The 18,559-nt window shown below is 42.8% G+C and overlaps 1 protein-coding gene across 6 annotated transcripts in view; it reads left to right on the forward strand.

Annotated features, from left to right (window-relative positions):
• Positions 1 to 18,559, forward strand: part of LOC145357727 (phosphatase and actin regulator 4-like) — a 184,045-nt gene that overhangs the window by 95,295 nt on the left and 70,191 nt on the right. Inside the window, exon 1 of one of the 6 annotated variants that reach the window (XM_080211158.1) lies at positions 1,554 to 1,686. The exons of 4 other annotated variants lie outside the window; for them this stretch is intronic. In XM_080211158.1, coding sequence (XP_080067284.1) covers positions 1,641 to 1,686 — 46 coding nt within the window. In that variant the 5' untranslated portion in view covers positions 1,554 to 1,640. Of the gene's footprint in view, positions 1 to 1,553; positions 1,687 to 18,559 lie in introns of those variants that run through there. One more of the 6 variants, XM_080211153.1, reaches the window with a different exon arrangement.

The following is an 18,559-nucleotide window of genomic DNA, read 5'->3' on the forward strand; positions in this document are numbered from 1 at the left end:
CATTCCTGGATGAGGAAGGTGAACAGTTTTAGCAATGAGGAGCATGATTCAAAAGTAGTCCAACCCAATCCAGGGATGCAAGGTTAACCCAATTGTTTGCCAATGTGCTTAAATCTACATCTCTAAATCATAAGTGTTTGAGGGAGGAGGGATGCAAAAGATTCACTCACTGCATAAATGTCATGACAAATTTTAGGCCAGAGACTAGATAGTTAGGAAATTGAATATATAGTGGTAAGTGATTTCAGGAAGGGATTTTTCTTTGGGCATAAAAAGAAGTGGTTTTGGGAGGGAATATTGGTCGACTGCAATTATATATAAACAATCAGATTGCCTTCTCATGATAAATATAGTGAGGCCATATGAGATAACAAGGTTGAGGAGATTGCTGTGTATGTGGTTAGGATAGTTTAATATGGAGGGAGAGTAAGTTGAGGAGAGCGTGCAAAAAGCGTTGAATGACAAAGCACTAAGGATGAGAAGCCTTTCAGTACAAAGGCTAAGGGAGGAAAGCAGCGGTGATAACTCTGAGAAACTTGGAGTGATATTTGAGTCTTTGGTACAGAACAAGAATTTTAAATGAGCAGTGTGAAGGTTCAAACAATGTGAATAGGGCAAGTGGTAGAAAGCTTCATTAAAGGAAAAAGAGTCATCACTCCTCAACCATGTCTCTGTTAAGGCATTAATGTTAATGTGATCAGCTAAATAAGTTCATAAATAGTAATGGGTTTGTTTATGAGCCAGATAGAGAGGCGTGATGATAACTGACTCATTGGCAGGATCCACCGAATCAGATAAGAGATCAATGAAAGGGAAGGCGATCAGTAAGGTTATCTTCCAGTGGGCAGGGAGGGGATGGAACCGGCAATTTGACTTGTTGCTTGTTAGGCAGTGGCGAGCACCTCTGGGGTGCAATTGAGACAACCATGTAAGCTACACGATTTTTATTTGAGCTGGCATCAACTTGGGGTAAGAAAGAAGCTAATAAAAAAAAAGAAAATTCTTGAAAAACGTAGCAGGTCTGGCAGTGTCCGTGGAGAGTGAAAGAGAGTTACTGTTTCAATTCCAGTATGACTCCTCTTTGGAATGCAGCGTCAAATTGGACTCAACAATAACTCTGTTTCTCTCTCCACGTTTGGCTGCTAGACCTGCTCTGTTTTTCCAGCATTGTGTGTCTTTATTTCAAATTTCAGCATCTGCAGTATTTCACTTTCAAGCAAGAAGTTAAATTGCATTGGCTGACTCTGTGTAGCCAATGAAGTGCTTTTCTTGTTGATTGCATTTCTGTTCCTGGTCGCACCCATGTTGTTGTTCATACTAATCCCATTATCTTCAAGTCCCTATTTTCTTAAGAGGAAACTTCAAATCAGTTTTTAAATACTGCCAGTTATTTTGACATTTACTGCGGTGTTGCTTTAAATTGTAAAACTTTTGGTCTTCTCCTCCTCCTCCTCGTCCTCTAAAGCTCTGGCTTTGAGATTAATTAGCGCGAGACATCTCCTCCTCCCCTTCTACGTAATTCACCACTGAATCAAACCTACGCCCACTACAGTTTCTCTTAGTCTTGAACGGCAGCTGACTTGAAACACAAGAGCCAAAGACACCCATCCGACCAGTGGAGTACTGCCTCGGTTGTTTACATGTTTTGTACGTCGTGTGTTACGAATCTGGTATCTCAGAATGAAAGTAAGCTTATTTAATTAAAGTTTCTGGTGTGTACCTGCTACTTTGAGACCACTTCATGTTTTTCTTACCTTATTTCAGTCCTCAAAGACAGCACCCAATATCGTATTTTTAAAATGTGACATTGTGTCAGCTGCTGTTTTTGCTTAAGCTCTGCCTGTTTTACAACAGATTCTGATGGTAGTTTCAGAACATTTTAAGAAACTCGTACTATTTGTAGGGTTACTGGTTGAGATTGGGTTATGTTAAATATCTAATGACTCTCCTTTTAGTTCCAGATTGGACTTGAAATGATGCAGTCAGTTTGATTGCTTATGTAGAGGTTTCTTCTCATGTGAAATCATGTTCATCTTTGAAATATTTTTACAGTATGTAAACCTTTGGTAGTTATGTTAATTATAGCATGAGATTGTAAATGGGCCATGGATTCAGAATGCAGCAGCTATGTTCCACCCTCACTGCTACTCATATTCCGCATGGGGAAATAGGGAGCATTGGGCACATGACGTTGTGCAGCACAAATATTTTGTTTTAAGTCTCGTGATGAGCTACAAAATCCCTCATGGCCTCATCTTTCTCTATCTCACTAACCTCCCCCAACATTCAAAGAACTTTATCCTCCTCTAATTCAGGCCTCCTGTACAGCCCTAATTTCCTCATTTTCTTTGCTTCATCATTATTGTTTAAACCTGAAGGTACAGCCACCTGTGACTTAAACTCTGGGTACCACCACCACTGTACAACTGTCTTAATAACTGTGTGGTTTGGTGTCAAATTTTGTTTAATAATGTTCCTGGAAAGTGCCTTTGGATGTTTTGCTACGTTTACAAAGTTATTTAAATGCAAGTTGTAGTGGATTGTCTTTTTCCGAGTCTCTCAGACTGAAAACAGCTTCAGGCAGGTGTGCTCGGCAAAAGCAGTTCAACTTCAATCGCAAGATAATATTCTCAATACGTTCTTTAATATGTTAAATGACGTCCATGCTATTATAATTTTTAAAAATTCTTCTCCCCCTCTTGTTAGTCTGCGTCATGCACATAATGGGTAGGTGCATCAATGTGTTTTGAGGCCTCTGCCAATGATGACGCTCCCGCTTTTTGTCATCTTTCCACAACCTGTCTTGGTCAGGGTGAGTCTCAAAAAGGATTGTGAATCTTTGGAATTTTTTAACCCAGAGATTTGCGGATGATCTATCATTGAATTCATTTAAGGCTGGGATACATAGATTCATGGTCTCAGAGAATCGAAAATTTCAGGAGTGGGCGGAAAAGTGGAGTTGAAGCCCAGATATGCTATGATCATTTTGAATGATGAAGAAAGCACAATAAATCTTACGATCTTCTCCTATTTCTTATGCTTGTATCCAGATAAGTCCCTCCCCCACTTCGAACGAGCTTAAATTTGGAATTCCAGATGGGGAGTTGGTCCCTCTTGTACTAGGTCCGCATAGTGAGCTGGTGTCCAAATGCAACCCATGAGGAAAATTATTTTTGTTCCTGTCTTCATTTTTCCCTGCAACTACTAAAACTGCTGCCCTTGTTCAGAGGGGGTCTGTGGGAAATATCTGCCATATATTGTCTTGTCCAGCTGATCAGGTGGAGGCAGTGAGTTCATGTTTTCAGAATGCTGCACCAAGGAAGGCCAGGGCTCATGTTGCTCTTGTCCTAAACTCGTAAACTTCTAAACAGGCAGTCTAGTTCCCCTCCAGCCTGGATGTTTTTGGAGGCAACTGCACAACATCTTTCTTTATCCCAGCTCAGTTTAGTTAGTTGGTACTGTTAGGCCTGTATGGTGCTGCCCCATGAGTGGAACTAGTGTAATAATCAACTGAGTTGTTGTGCCTGTTACGTAGAATCCTAGGAATACAGGAATTACGAGCAGAAGTATTCAAATTCAGCCTATGAGCCTGCTTCACCGTTCAATCAGATGATGGCTGACCTCTCCCCGGTCTTAAATCCATTTCCCCACCTGTTCCCATATCCCTCTTTCCCTTTTTTTGGGAATCACATATATTGACACCAATCATATAAGCATTTTTACTCCTTCCATCCTTCCTGATTTAACTCTGAACATAACTCTTTCTTCTTTTCGCATTCATATGCGTATCTAGCCTCCCCTTTAACATATCTATAATATTAACCTTACTTATTCCCTATGGTAGTGAGTTCCACTTTCTCACCTCTCTGAATTAAGAAGTTTCTTTTAAATTCCTTATTTTATTTCGTGGTCTTATATTGATTGCTGTCTCTTTGCTCTGAGAACAGAGATCCAACCTATTCATTCTCCTGAAAGGTGTAGTCATGTGGTTCTGATATCATTCCTTTAAATGTTCTCTGCACCTCTTCAGTCCTCCTTTTTTATATAATTACGGTACATGATATAATTACTGTACATGATACTCTAAGTTTGGTCTAAACAAACATCATTACTGAGGATTGGCTTCTGACCAAGTGAAGGAAGCAGGAGACAATACCAATGATGACATATGTTTCTACAAAAGCAGTAACTCAGAACCGGAACAGCAAAGTCTGAGATGTCGGTTTGTAAAAAGTCTGACAACACATCATGTCGGTTTGTGGCAGAGAAGATCACTGCAATAAAGGAGGGCTGGAGGATAGAAGGATTTGTAAACACAAAGTAGAACCTTGTTGAGTGATGCAAACTTATATACAAACATAAGAATTAGGAGCCAGAGTAGGCTCCTCAGCCCCTTCTCCGACCTGCAATAAAATCTTGGCTGATCTGATCATAACCTCAACCCCGCATTCCTGCCTATCCTTTTGCCCCCTAGTCACTAAACAACCCTAAAACTATTCAAAGATTCTGCACTTATTGTCATTTGAGGAAGAGGGCTCCAGAAGCTCACGACCTTCAGAAGGAGAGAAAAAAGATTCCTCATCTGCCTTCATTTTAAACAATGACCCCTAGTTCTAGATTCTCCGAAAAGAGGAAACATCCTCTCCACATCACCCTTTCAATACCCCTCAGGGTCTTAAAGGTTTTGATCAAGTTGCCTCTTACTCTTCAAAACGCTAATGCATACAGATCTAATCCCTCCAACCTTTTCTCATAAGACAACCCACCCATTCCTGGTAATAGCCGAGTAAATCTTTCCCAAACCTCTTCAAACTCCTTTAATCTTTTCTTAAATTTGAAGATCAATGCTGTACACAATATTCCAGATGTGGCCTCACCGATGCCCTGTACAACTGAAGCATAACCTCCCTACTGTTGGAATCAGTTCTCCGTAGAATAAACAATAACATTCTATTAGCTTTCTTAATTGTAAGTTATATCTGTACGCTAACTAGCCTTTTGTGACTCATGCACTAAGATACCCAGATCACTTCACGTCGCAGCTGTGCAATTTTGATTATCTGCTTTTCTTGATCTTCCTGCCAAATGTACGATTTCACATTGCCTACGTTATACTCCATTTGCCAGATTTTTCTTCACTCACTCATCCTATCGATGTCTCTGTAGCCTCCTTACATCCTCTTCGCAATTCACTTTCCTACCTATTTTTGTCTTGGACAAACTTCGTTGATTTCAATGATTGATGGTCAGCTAGCGATATTGAGTGAGGGAGGATTGGGCTGCATAACATTTGGAACAATATGTCTTGTGTGGTCAAGTTTAAGGACAAGGTTTAGCTGACCGTTTGGTGAAGCCAGCATTTGTATTGTTCAGGATACCAGGAAGAAATCCCATTCTTCGAATTGTACCATAAAATCCTCTTTGTCCTGCTGTGAAGGCAGACACTACCTCAATTAAAAGTTTCATCTGTAGGAAAGTCTTGCTATAACTGAGCGTTCGTCAGATTGTATTTGGCTTCGTGTATATAGTTTTGATTTCCTTACTGAAGGAGGATGTACTTGCATTGAAAACAGTTCATTGGAGGTTCACTCGGTTGATTCCTGGGGGTAAGGAAAAGTTGAGCCTTCGTAACAGCACGATGGGTGCATCAACACGATGGACTGCAGCAGTTCAAGAAAACAGCTCATCATCACCTCGAGGGCAACAAGTGTTGACCCAGCCAGCTACTCTCACATTCCATTAAAAACTAAATTTTAAAAAGGTTGGTCCCATACACCCTGAAGACAGAAATGAGAGAATTTCTTAGGGTTGTGAATTTTTGGAATTTTCTCGAGAGCAGTGGAGGCTGAGTCATCAGATACATTGAAGGTTAATAAAAATATTTTTGAACTTTAAGGCAGTCATGACTTACGAAGAATAGGCAATGAAGTTTAAATCACAATCAGAACGGCCAGAATCCTATTGAATGGCAAGGCTCGAGAGGCCTGCTCTTATGTTCTTATATTTTGATAATCAAAGCTTGGTCAAAGATTTAGTTTTAAGATGTATGTTAAAGGAAGAGAGCAGAGCAAAATGTAAAGAGATAGAAATTTAGGAAGACAAGTCCAGAGCTTGGGACCTTCTGCATAGCTGAAGGCACAGCCAACTCAACCTCCTGACTCATGTTGGAGAGCTACTAACTGAACCGTGACTGACACTTCCCAAATGAAGCAGTCCTGGGCAGCGTGGTGACACAACGGTTCGTGCTGCTGCCTCTTGACGCCAGGGACCCGGGTTCAATTCCAGCCTTGGGTGATTGTCTGTGTGGAGGTTGCACGTTCTCATCGTCTCTGCGTGGGTTTCCTCCAGTTGCTCTGATTTCCTGCTACAGTCCAAAGTTGTGTGGGTTAGGTTGATTGGCCATGCTAAAGATGCCCTTTCATGTTCAAATATGTGTAGATTAGCAGGGTACATACGTGGGGTTGAAGGGATAATGCCTTGGTGGGATGCTCTATTGGAAAGGGCAGTGCAGACTTGTTGGGCCGAATGGTCTGCTTCTACACTGTATGGTTTCTGTGATTTCTATGAAAGGTGCTGGCTAAATTTATTGCCGGTTGGTGGATGGAAAGAATCAGTAAATTGACAATGTACTGGATAAACTATAACATCCTAGTTTGAGCGAACAGGCAGAGGGGTATCACATTAGATGACTGGTATTGTGCTGTCATAGTGCCTCAGACCTCTTCCTGCATGGGCCATTTCCCAATTGTCATTCAGACCAGACTCTTTCATTCTGACTACAATAGAATTCAAAATATTTTGGCAAGTGCTTTGCATGCTTCTGTAATAGTACTCACTCCCGTAGTGGATAAGCAAGAGTATAATCGGATGACAATGTACTGTTGTAGTCACATTAATGTGGTTTGCAAATGGCATGTTCTGTGTCTCAGCCTGGAAACACTAGCTGATGTTATCTATTGATTTCATACTGGTCCATGCTGTTGAGCCCCAGTGCACAGATCTCTCAGCCAGTGGCGACACCTGAGGTCTGCTTGTTGGATTTCCTGAATGTAGATTGAGTGCATTTGAGTGTGGGCTACAATACATGATAAAAAGCGATTTGTAGTTTGAAATGTATCATTCAAGATAGTTCCTAAAAGGCTGTCTTTCTCCTATCCCAATTTTGCATCCTGTGCATGCTAAAAACCTGTCCTACCAGCACAGTACGAGCTGCATACTGTGAATTATTCAGGACAATGAGCAGGTGCCAGCCCATGGTGGTTGTCATGGATGGATCATGTGCAAGGGGCCATCAACATTTCTAATTGTAGGACAACTTGGAACATGACCCCAATTAAAAACACCATGCAACTTGGAGTTCTACTAAATGTTCTTTCCACTTGAACTCATTCAATTTATTTGACACATTTTTGAACTCAGCGATGTGTGTGTGATATTGATTTTGGGAATGCAACAACTCGGTTTCAGGTACCCAGTATCAGCATTCCCCTAGTTATGTCTAGTATGGTGCATTGCAGAGTGAAGCCCCATCTTTATTGCCGTGACAACCTCACTGCTGTAATTTTTATTTCCTCCTTACTACATCACCCATTACTGTGTTTGACTTCAAGTCAAATCCAAAGTTTTACATTGGAATTGAAAGTTTTGCTGTGAACTGGACTTCAGTTCTGGTGAGAGAAACCTGGGAGTATTGGGCTGTAACTATTACAGGTACCATGGAACAAGATCTGTTTCCACTTACTCCTTTCATTTCTTCCTTTCCCCTCCCCCCTCCTCCTCCTCCTCCTCCTCGTCCTCCTCCTCGTCCTCGTCCTCGTCCTCGTCCTCGTCCTCGTCCTCGTCCTCGTCCTCGTCCTCGTCCTCGTCCTCCTCGTCCTCTCCCCCCAATCGACCATCTCTCTTCGTCCCTCCCATCAACTGTCTCTTTTCTCCACTCTACCTTCTTTCTTTCTCCTAAAGCTGTTTTCCCCCTTCCTGAATCCCTACTTTACTCGTAGCATTTGTTTTTGCATTGGATTGATGTGAGGAGTTTCCATGTGTTTTGTCACTATGTTGCCCTGGATCAGGCTTTGTTCAGTGCTACAGATACCTCACCTACTCTTGCTCATTGTTGTTATGGTTCGGACCAGAAACTCCAAAATGTTTTATAGAGCCCATCTGGACCATAAGTTTCACATCTTGAATTTGACTAGGATAAGCACTTCAGGTATGATTCAAATGATCCACCAGAGTACTTTTATCGACAAAGTTTATTTAAAAATGTGGTTAACATGTATAGTAAGAAAATTAGCAAGAACTTTTATCGATTACAAACAAGAAACAAAACAACTGCTATAATGTATAACCCTTAAGAAATATATCTTTTGTGTTCCAATCAAACCAATCCCATAGACAAAAGACCATTTAAACAGGTTTAATACAGCATAGACTAATGCTTATGTGACACTGGAATTGAGCCCTTTGGATGAAGCCTGAAGTCAGAACAGCTTCACAAAATACCAGGGACTGTAACTAAGCCATCAACAGTAGATACCCCCTTCAAAAAGACAAGACCTTGCTTGCAGAATTTCCAAATAAAACTGAGCGAACCACTTCTTTTCAGCCCTTCTAAAACTAAACAGCAGCTCAAACTGAAAAGAGGGGAAAAAACTTGTCACCTGACCTGCCAACCAGTTTGTCTCCTAGCAATTCAGAGCTATAAAAGATCCCACAGTAAAAAATAAATCCCCATTTAAGGAGCACTAAAAGGATATCTGCAGACAAGGCTGTGCTAATGATATCCGTTGAGGCTGTGAGCTGCAGAGAGCATGTTTTAATAAAAATCTTTAAAGGTACGCTAACATCACATTGTGCACAGATTAAAAAAAGCAAAGAGTACCTCTGTGTACCGATGTTTGGTAGTAGTCATGATGTGGAGGTGCTGGCATTGGACTGGGGTAAACACAGTAAGAAGTCTCACAACAGCAGGTTAAAGCCCAACCAATTTATTTGATAGTAAGCTCACAAGCTTTCAGGGTTTGCCCCTTCGTCAGGCGAATGGAGAGTTCTGGCCTTTTATATGGCCTGTTCTGGCCTGTTATATGCTCTGTCTGAGGCCAGAACACTCCATTCATCTGGTGTTGTGAGACTTCTTACTGTCTTTACCAATGTTTGATCCAGGATCACTTGCACACTGCTGCTTGGAGCGCAGATGGTTTATGTTGAATGCAGAGCGTGCTGTTCATGGCCAAAGTCAGCCAAACTTGTAAAAAATCTAGTTTGAAAATCAGTTTTCAGTTGTGCCAAGTCTGCAGAAGATGGTTGACCTTGCCTGAAAATGTCATTATTGTGATAAGGATTTAATTACTGCTAATAGATCTTCAAAAATAAGACAAGTCCCCTTTAACTAAAGAATAGGTTTCCAGGCAGAATCTGGTTCACTTGTGCAGTGTGTTAAAATTTTGATTAAGATCAGGTTTCCATGTAGAATCTGTTTAAATTTTGAAGCTCTTCATTTTAAACTTTTATTAAAACCCTCAATTATTTTTTTCATGGGATGTGGGTGTCACAGACAAGGCCAGCATTTGTTGCCCATCTCTAATTGCCCTTGGCCTGCTAGACCATTTTCAGAGGGCAGTTAGTTCAGATCTTGAAGCAGTGAGAGACAGACAACTAAGATGCAATTTCACTGCAAACACTAATCTTAATCCTTCAAGATGTTCTGCAATCTGGTTGCAATTTTAAAATGTACATCCTTATTATTTTTCTTCATTGTCGTACACTCTGCAAATTTTTCCCTTTCCCTTTCTTGCCTCTTTTCCACAACCTGTCGCTTCACCTCCCCTATCACTGATATCCAGCCTTCCTCCCACTACGCTGACATTAAAATATCTAAACCAGTGTGCCATCTGGATATCAACTTTGGGAGTATCTCAGCCAATGTCGATCCTACCATTTGTTGACGTCCGTATGCACAGTTGGAGCAGTACCTGTTGGAAAGTGATTGGGCAGAAAAGATTGGCTAATTTGATCCTCTAACCAAAAAGCACTGAATGTTAACATCCTTCCTACAAATGTCTGGTTGATGCCATCTCTTTTGGCATCGATCAGAGAGTTTGAGCCTGGAACCGTCCATCATGGGTAATGGAAAGTTAGTGGGTCTATCAAGTCTCTTGGAACATTTTGCCTTTAGCCTCCTCGGTCCCAAGTTCTGATATCACCCCTCTAAACCTCTCAGTCTCTCCACCTCTGTCTCTTCCTTTAAGATTCTGCTTAAAACTTGCCTCTTGGATCCAATTTTGGGTCATGCTGTCTCTTTTTGTCTGATAATGCCCCTCTGAAGCACCTTGTGAGACTCCAAAAATGTGCAGGTTAGATTGATTAGCCATGCTAAATTGCCCCTGGTCTCCTGCATCGTAGGGATTCTGTGTTTTACATTAAAAGCAATCTATAGATACAAGTTTTAGTAATTTAAAATATTCCATTTTTTTTAAACATGAGAAATCGGGTAATCTGTAAAACCAAATCACTGACTTCAAACTTATTGCTTGTTTAATGTTTTTCTGCTGCGAGAGCACTGTTATTCTTTGGCACCATGAATTGGCTAGTCAGTTTTCACTCCTGAATGGACTGCATTGTGTAGAGAAGGAACATTTCTGAGCTGAAGACAATTTGTGAGCTATTCCTGGAACTTGGGACAGTGACTGACTCCTCAGTTAGAGGCTACATGCTGTGGACAAACCTGTAGAGTGGTGAGTGGACTGTTGTCATTTTGCTCTCCCCAAATCTGTGCCCTAACAGCCTAGCCTGACAAGCACAAGCCTAGGAAACTAGTTTAATAGGGCCCTTGTGTTTGGAAAAGTGTCCCTGGTCACGGTGCTGTTTTAAATGTTGGAAGGGTTTTTGAGATTCCACATCTTTTTCTTTTGTTCCTTGCAATCAATAACAGAATAATGCATTCATATGTCACATTTAATATCGTATGTCAGCAGCATTATTGAACAGAGTTTGCTGCTGGGCCACACAAGATGATATTAGGACCAGTGACCAAAAGCTTGGCCAGTGAGGTAGGTTTTAAGGAGTATCTCAATGTCAATAGAAGAGAGGTAGAGATTTGGGAAGGAAATTCCTGAGTTTAGGGTCCTGACAGCTGAAAGCACAGCTACTGATGATGGAATGATTGAAAACAGGATATCCAAAAGGCTAGAGTTGGAAGAGTGTAAGGATCTTGGATGGATGATTGGCTGGTGGAAATTGCAGGGATAGGGAGGAGCGAGGCCTTGGAGGGTGTTGAACTTAGGGTTGCAAATTTTCAAAAGCAAGGGATTGCAAGCCAGAGATTATTGGCTGCTCGGGACCAGTCTAAGTTTGGATATCAGACACCAGAGGTTTGGACGATTTCCAGCTTACAGATGCTGCAAAGCAGAGGCCAGTTTAAGAGTGTTGGATTAGTTGAATTTAGAGATGATGATGCTTTGGGTGAAAGTTCCAGTTGCAAATGAGCTGAGACAGGGATAAAAGTGGGGTGCAGGTAGAATGAGACCCTCAGCAACTTGATGTTTTATTTTCAGCTTTTATTGAACTGAGGGGGAGATTCATTCTCACCTGCTCTGTGTTTGGCCTGCAATTAATGGGGGCTTTTAACTGGCACAGACTCGACTTTTGTCCTTTGTAACTTCCCTATTGGATTCTGCTAATTCCTTCTCTGTCTTGTTTCCATTGGGAAAGATTCTTTTATTGGTTCCCTTCATTACAAAAAGTACTTGCGTTTCTGTGCTTCCCCTTTTATGTGGTATTCTTGCCTCTGTTGCAGAAAGCGTTGGGCTTAAGTCCTACTCCAGGACTTGAGCTCAGTATATTACTGAGTGAATGCTGCACTGTTGGAGGTACTGTCTTTTGGATAAAGTGTTAAACTGAGGTCCCATCAGCCCCTCGAATGGAGTTGAAAGATTCCATGGCACAATTTTGAAGAACAGGGGTGCTATCCCTTTTACCTTGGCCAATATTTGTTCCTCAGCCAACATCACTGAACACAGATTATCTGGTCAGTACTAAGGAGGAAATAGCGAGGCATCTTGAGGGGAATTGCTTGATAGAGCAGATGCAGCACGGTTTCGTTAAAGGGAAGTCATGTCTGACAAATCTACTGGAGTTCTATGAGGATGTGTCTAGGGCGGTGGATAGAGGAGAGCCGGTGGATGTGGTCTGTCTTGATTTTCAGAAGGCGTTTGACAAGGTACCTCACAAGAGGTTATTGCAGAAGGTCAGGGGACATGGAGTTGGGGGTAGGGTGTTAGCGTGGATAGAGGATTGGTTGTCAAGTAGGAGGCAGAGAGTGGGGGTCAATGGGTGCTATTCGGATTGGCGGATGGTGACTAGTGGAGTGCCCCAGGGGTCAGTGCTGGGGCCTCAGCTATTTACCATTTATATAGATGATCTGGAGGAGGGAACCGAGTGTATGGTGTCGAAATTTGCTGATGACACCAAGATTGGTGGAACAGCAAATTGTGCGGAGGGTGTGGAGAGTCTACAGAAGGATCTAGATAGGCTGGGCGAATGGGCCAGGAACTGGCAAATGGAATTTATTGTTGGCAAGTGCGATGTGGTCCACTTTGGTAGGAATAATGGTAGGAAGGATTATTACTTATATGGCGAAAAACTGCAGCAGGCGACGGTGCAGAGGGACCTCGGGGTCCTTGTGCATGAGTCGCAAAAACCCAGCTTGCAGGTGCAGCAGGTGGTCAGGAAGGCAAATGGGATGCTGGCCTTCATAGCGAGGGGGATTGAATATATAAGTAGGGAGGTCTTGCTGCGGCTGTATAGGGCATTGGTGAGGCCGCAGCTGGAGTACTGTGTGCAGTTTTGGGTGCCGTACTTACGCAAGGATATTTTGGCCTTGGAAGGAGTGCAGAGGAGGTTTACTAGGCTGATGCCGGAGTTGAGGGGGTTGAGCTGTGAGGAGAGGCTGAGTAAACTAGGCTTGTACTCGTTAGAGTTTAGAAGAATGAGGGGAGATCTCATTGAGACGTATAAGATGATGAATGGGATGGATAGGATAGAGGTGGAGAGACTCTTCCCGCTCAGAAAGGATAGTAGGACTAGGGGGCACAGCCTCAAGATAAATGGGGGGCGGTTTAGAACGGAGTTGAGGAGGAACTTCTTCACTCAAAGGGTGGTGAATCTCTGGAATTCTCTGCCCGTTGAAGTGGTGGCGGCTACCTCGCTAAATATTTTTAAGACGCGGGTTGATGGGTTTTTGATAAGAGAGGGGATTAAGGGTTATGAGGAGAGGGCGGGAATGTGGAACTGAGCCACGACAGATCAGCCATGATCTTATTGAATGGCGGGGCAGGCCCGAAGGGCTGGATGGCCTACTCCTGCTCCTATTTCTTATGTTCTTATTTGTGGGACTGTGTTGCATTTAAATTAGCTGCTGTGTTTCCCACATTGCAACAGTGGCTATTATTATGAAAATACTTTGTTGGCAGCAGTGCCTTTTTGGATTTAGAGGTGGTGGAAGGAAGTCTTGTGGAAGCGTCCCTTATCTCTGAGCCAGAGCTTCACGTTCAAGTCCCACTTCAGGACATGATGGCCATGGAAGGTGTATTCATAACCTGATCAGACAGATTGATTGTCAGCCAGTAAATTCTTCAAATATCTCTGATGGCAGAGGGTAAGAGTGAGCGAGTTCCCTGGTGAACCACAGTGCAGAAGACAACCACTGCAGCATTCCGCCAAGCTTAATCATGGACCAATCCAATGAAGTTCCTGGTCACCAATGCCTTCTTGGGGTGTGGTACCTTAAGAACGAGGAGGTATTTTGGAAGGTGATGCATGAATATTTCTGTTTAAGGCAATGCCAGCATTGTGGTGGTATGAATGGAACCAAAGGAGAGATGTACCCTATAGGTGGATTACACTTAAAGGAGCATGAGATGGCCAACAATGTGAAAGATGGGAGGAGTCTGACGAGATTGAGCAAGGAATTTTAACAATGGAGTCTCCTTCCAGGTAGAGGTGAAATCAGGTTACAGAGCCTCCATTAAGGAATGGCATGAGTACAGCTCAGAGGCAGCAGTGACTTGATTTAAGGATTGGTTAATGAAGGCAGGTGGTGCCATCTTTATAAAGATGGGAATATTGCAAGGTCGAAGCAGATTGGTAGGTAATGTTGGTGAGCACAAAATTAGAATGTAGTTTTGGATGGTCTGGATTTGGCAGAGAAGAGGAAATTGGTTCAGGATGGTGTCATGGACAGTGTGCGCTGGTGGAATCTTGCAGGTGGATCCAGGCTGAGAGACCTGCCTTCTTGTAGTCAGACATGAGATGGAATTCACCAAACTTGATGGCAAAGTCCTGCATTGTTTCTTTGCATTTGGCTGCACTGTCTCTCGAGAAGAGATTCTGTGCCTCCAAAAACACTAATGTTGCTTTGGTTATCTTATAAGGTTCCCTTACAGAGAGGTGATTATCTTGGTAGACAATACAGGAGTGAATTGGGGCAGGAGGGTTGGTAGTTGAGGCGTATGCAGTATTGCACCATCCTGATATGCTGAAATCAGTTCTTCCAATTTCAATATGGTAGCAGTCTGACCTCTAGTGGTAGCTGATTTGTATAATTGGTGCCGTACACAGATGCAACAGGTCTGTGAGTGTCTGAAAGTGATTTGGCAATCCTGGTGTGATCGTTCCTCAGAATTTGAGGCAAAATCTCAACTGCATGGGTTGGGAGTAAGGGTCAGATGACACCTCACAAGGAAGGAACAAGAAAGGAAAAGCATCTCAATTCCCTTGCCACTAATTTTATCTCCTACCCTTTTCTCAGCAGACTTAATCGCAACTTGTGTTTGTAGCATCCTTTATGGCCTAAGGCGCTTCACAGGAACATTACTAGGCAGAATCCCATTCAACCTTCTGTTCCACTAACATACCCTCCATCAGAAAGCAGCTCTTCCTTCCACTACTGACTTCATCTGTCTCTGCCCCTGCCTCAACTTGCCTGCTGTCCGATGCACCATAGAAAGCATTCTTTCTGGCTGTATCACAACTTGGTTCCTGCTCCGCCCAAGACCACAAGAGACTACAAAAGGTCGTGAATGTAGCCCAATCCATCACAAAAACCAGACTCCCATCTATTGATTTTCTCTCCACTTTCCACTGCCTCGGAAAAGCAGCCAGCATAAACAAGGACCCCATGCACCCTGGGAATTCCCTCTTCCACCACCTTCCGTCAGGAAAAATATACAAAAGTCTGAGGTCACGTACCAACCGACTCAAGAACAGCTGCTTCCCTGCTGCCATCAGACTTTTGAATGGATCTACCTCGCACTAAGTTGATCTTTCTCTACAATGTAGCTTTAACTGTAATGCCATATTCTGCATACTTTCCTTTCCTTCTCTGTGAACAGTATGCCTTGTATAGCATGCAAAAAACAATACTCTTCACTGTATTCTAATACATATGCCGATAATAAATCAAGTCAAAAATCACCTCCAGCCTTCACTATTCAAATGCTCTGCTAACTGGCCCTCCATCATCCAACTTTTATAAAGTTTTACTCATTGACAGCTCTGCTGTTCAGGTTCTGTATCACATCTGATTCACTCATCTCAAGTACAGTTGCTGACGTGCATTCATTGCTGGCTGCCAGATACTCATTTAAATTTTTTCATGGGCCCATCATTGTTTTGCCTTGAAACACAGTTTCAAGTCTTGATCTCCTGTGCATCCGTTCAATGCTTTCATGATACCTTTGGCAACCATGTCTTAATACCTAGCCCCATGTCTTGGGAATTCCTCCTTAAATCCCTTTGCTTCTCCATCTCCTCCTTTATTATCTAAGCATCACAGTTTAGGTTGATTGGCTGTGTTAGATTAACCATAGTGTCAAGGAGATTAACAGGGTAAATATGTGGGGTTACAGGAATAGTGCCTGGGTAGGAATATGGTCAGTGCAGACTCAATGGGCCAAATGGCCTCCTTCTGCACTGTAGGGATTCAATGATTTCTATAAAATCATTCAGGAATCCAGTAAGGAAGTTAGAAAATTGTTTACCCAGAGAGTGGTTAGAATGTGGGATTTTCTTACCACATGGAGCACTTGAGGCTAGTAACACAGACACGGTTCAGGGGAAATGAGAAACTAAGTATGTGGGGAAAGGAATAGAAGGATATGATCAGGTTAGTTGAAATGGAGTTGCGAGGAAGCTCATTTAGAGCACAAAATACCAGCATAAACTCATTGAGCCAAATGGCCTGCTTCTTTGCAGTACGTTATATATAATTTTCTTTAAAACTCATGTGATTGACCAAAGCTTTGGGCACTCCTAATATCATCTTTGGCTTACTGACCCATTTTCCTTATGCTCCAGTGTTAAAGGTCATTTGTAAAGCAGCCTGTGGTCATAGCTTCCAACCCCCAGTTTCTGCTGCTGCGGCCTCCCAAACACATAGCTTTATGGGGGAGAAAACTGCCAAATACTAGCACAGGTATGATGGATCAAATGGCCGCCTCCTGAGCTGTGTCATTCTAGAGCATGAACTGTATCTAAAATAATTGACAAATTAACACTCCCTTTTTAAGTTGATGTTTGAAGCCTGGAAAGATCACTCCCAAAACAGGGATGGGCTAATGCTCTGAGTATAAAGGTGAACTGCCAATTTGGGTGTGGGCAGTCACCATTTGGAAATGTCATTGGCACCCGATGCAAAGTGTAGACATGTCAAACTCCTGTGCATTTTCTTAACATAGCCATTTCATCTGCCTGATCCCTTGCACCCAGTTATAAAATGCTGGTGAATGAAGTATGTATTCATGAGGTAAAAAATCAAGGCTGACTACTAATGTGATTATAGCATGTCATGGTTGAAAAGGAGGTCAATTTATATGCCAAGTATGTGCAAAAGCAGGATTCTTGGGGCAAAAAATTGGCTTGTCATATATGCCAGATTTTATGGTAAATGAGTGTGGAGTTCATTTTTCTTATAGGTGTGGGTGCTGTCCTACCTAATTTCCCTTGGAAAAGTGATGGTGAAATGGTGCAGCCCATGTGGGGTAGGTGCACCCTCTGTTGTTAGGGAGGGAGTTCCAGGTTTTATCCCAGTGACAGTGAAGGAGCAGCAATACAGTTCAAATTCAGGATGCTGTATGACAGGAAAAGGAACTTGCAGGTAATGGTATGCCCATGCAACCGATGCCCTTGTTCTCCTTGTTTTTGTGGTTGAGGTTGCAGGCTTGGAAATCAAATGAAAATGAATGCTGTGTTTTCCAGTCCGTGTCTGACATGCAGCCCAACATGTGTTATGAGAACTGTTCAAGTGTAGATTAAATTATCAGCTCTGAAGCCTGAACTCTTGAGCTTCATAATGACCACTGCATTTGTTCTTCCTGTGTATTCTCAACCAACTTCTGTTCCAACATGATTTACCTCGAATGTAGATTTTGCCATGCTTTTCATTTCCAAACTTTTTTTTTAAAGGCCAATATTTTGAAGGGGACAACTCAATAATCAGATTCAGCATCAAATTCGGTCTCAACATTGGTCAATCTTGGATTTTTTCTGATTTCAGTCCTCCATCATAGAAAGCATTCTTTCTGGTTGTATCAGAGCCTGGTACGACTTCTGTTCTGCCAAGACTGCAAGGAACTACCAAAGGCCGTGAATGTAGCCCAATCCATCACGTAAACCAGCCTCCCATACATTGACTCTGTCTACACTTCTCACTGTCTCGGCAAAGCAGTCAGCATTATTGAGGACCCCAAGCACCCCGGACATTCTCTTTTCTGCCTTCTTCCTTTGGAAAAAAGATATAGAAGTCTGAGGTCATGTAAGAACATAAGAAATAAGAAATAGGAGCAGGAGTAGGCCATCTAGCCCTTCGAGCCTGCCCCGCCATTCAATAAGATCATGGCTGATCTGTCGTGGCTCAGTTCCGCATTCCCGCCCTCTCCCCATAACTCTTAATCCCTTCTCTTATCAAAAACCCATCAACCCGCGTCTTAAAAATATTTAGCGAGGCAGCCTCCACCACTTCAACGGGCAGAGAATTCCAGAGATTCACCACCCTTTGAGTGAAGAAGTTCTTCCTCAACTCCGTTCTAAACCGCCCCCCCTTTATCTTGAGGCTGTGTCCCCAAGTCCTACTGTCCTTTCTGAGTGGGAAGAGTCTCTCCACCTCTATCCTATCCATCCCATTCATCATCTTATATGTCTCAATGAGATCTCCCCTCATTCTTCTAAACTCTAACGAGTACAAGCCTAGTTTACTCAGCCTCTCCTCACAGCTCAACCCCCTCAACTCCGGCATCAGCCTAGTAAACCTCCTCTGCACTCCCTCCAAGGCCAAAATATCCTTGCGTAAGTACAGCGCCCAAAACTGCACACAGTACTCCAGCTGCGGCCTCACCAATGCCCTATACAGCCACAGCAAGACCTCCCTACTTTTATATTCAATCCCCCTCGCTATGAAGGCCAGCATCCCATTAGCCTTCCTGACCACCTGCTGCACCTGCAGGCTGGGTTTTTGCGACTCATGCACAAGGACCCCGAGGTCCCTCTGCACCGTCACCTGCTACAGTTT

Source organism: Carcharhinus amblyrhynchos, chromosome 24 (assembly GCF_965287045.1).
Source record: "Carcharhinus amblyrhynchos chromosome 24, sCarAmb.v2.hapA, whole genome shotgun sequence".
Taxonomy (NCBI): Eukaryota; Metazoa; Chordata; class Chondrichthyes; order Carcharhiniformes; family Carcharhinidae; genus Carcharhinus; species Carcharhinus amblyrhynchos.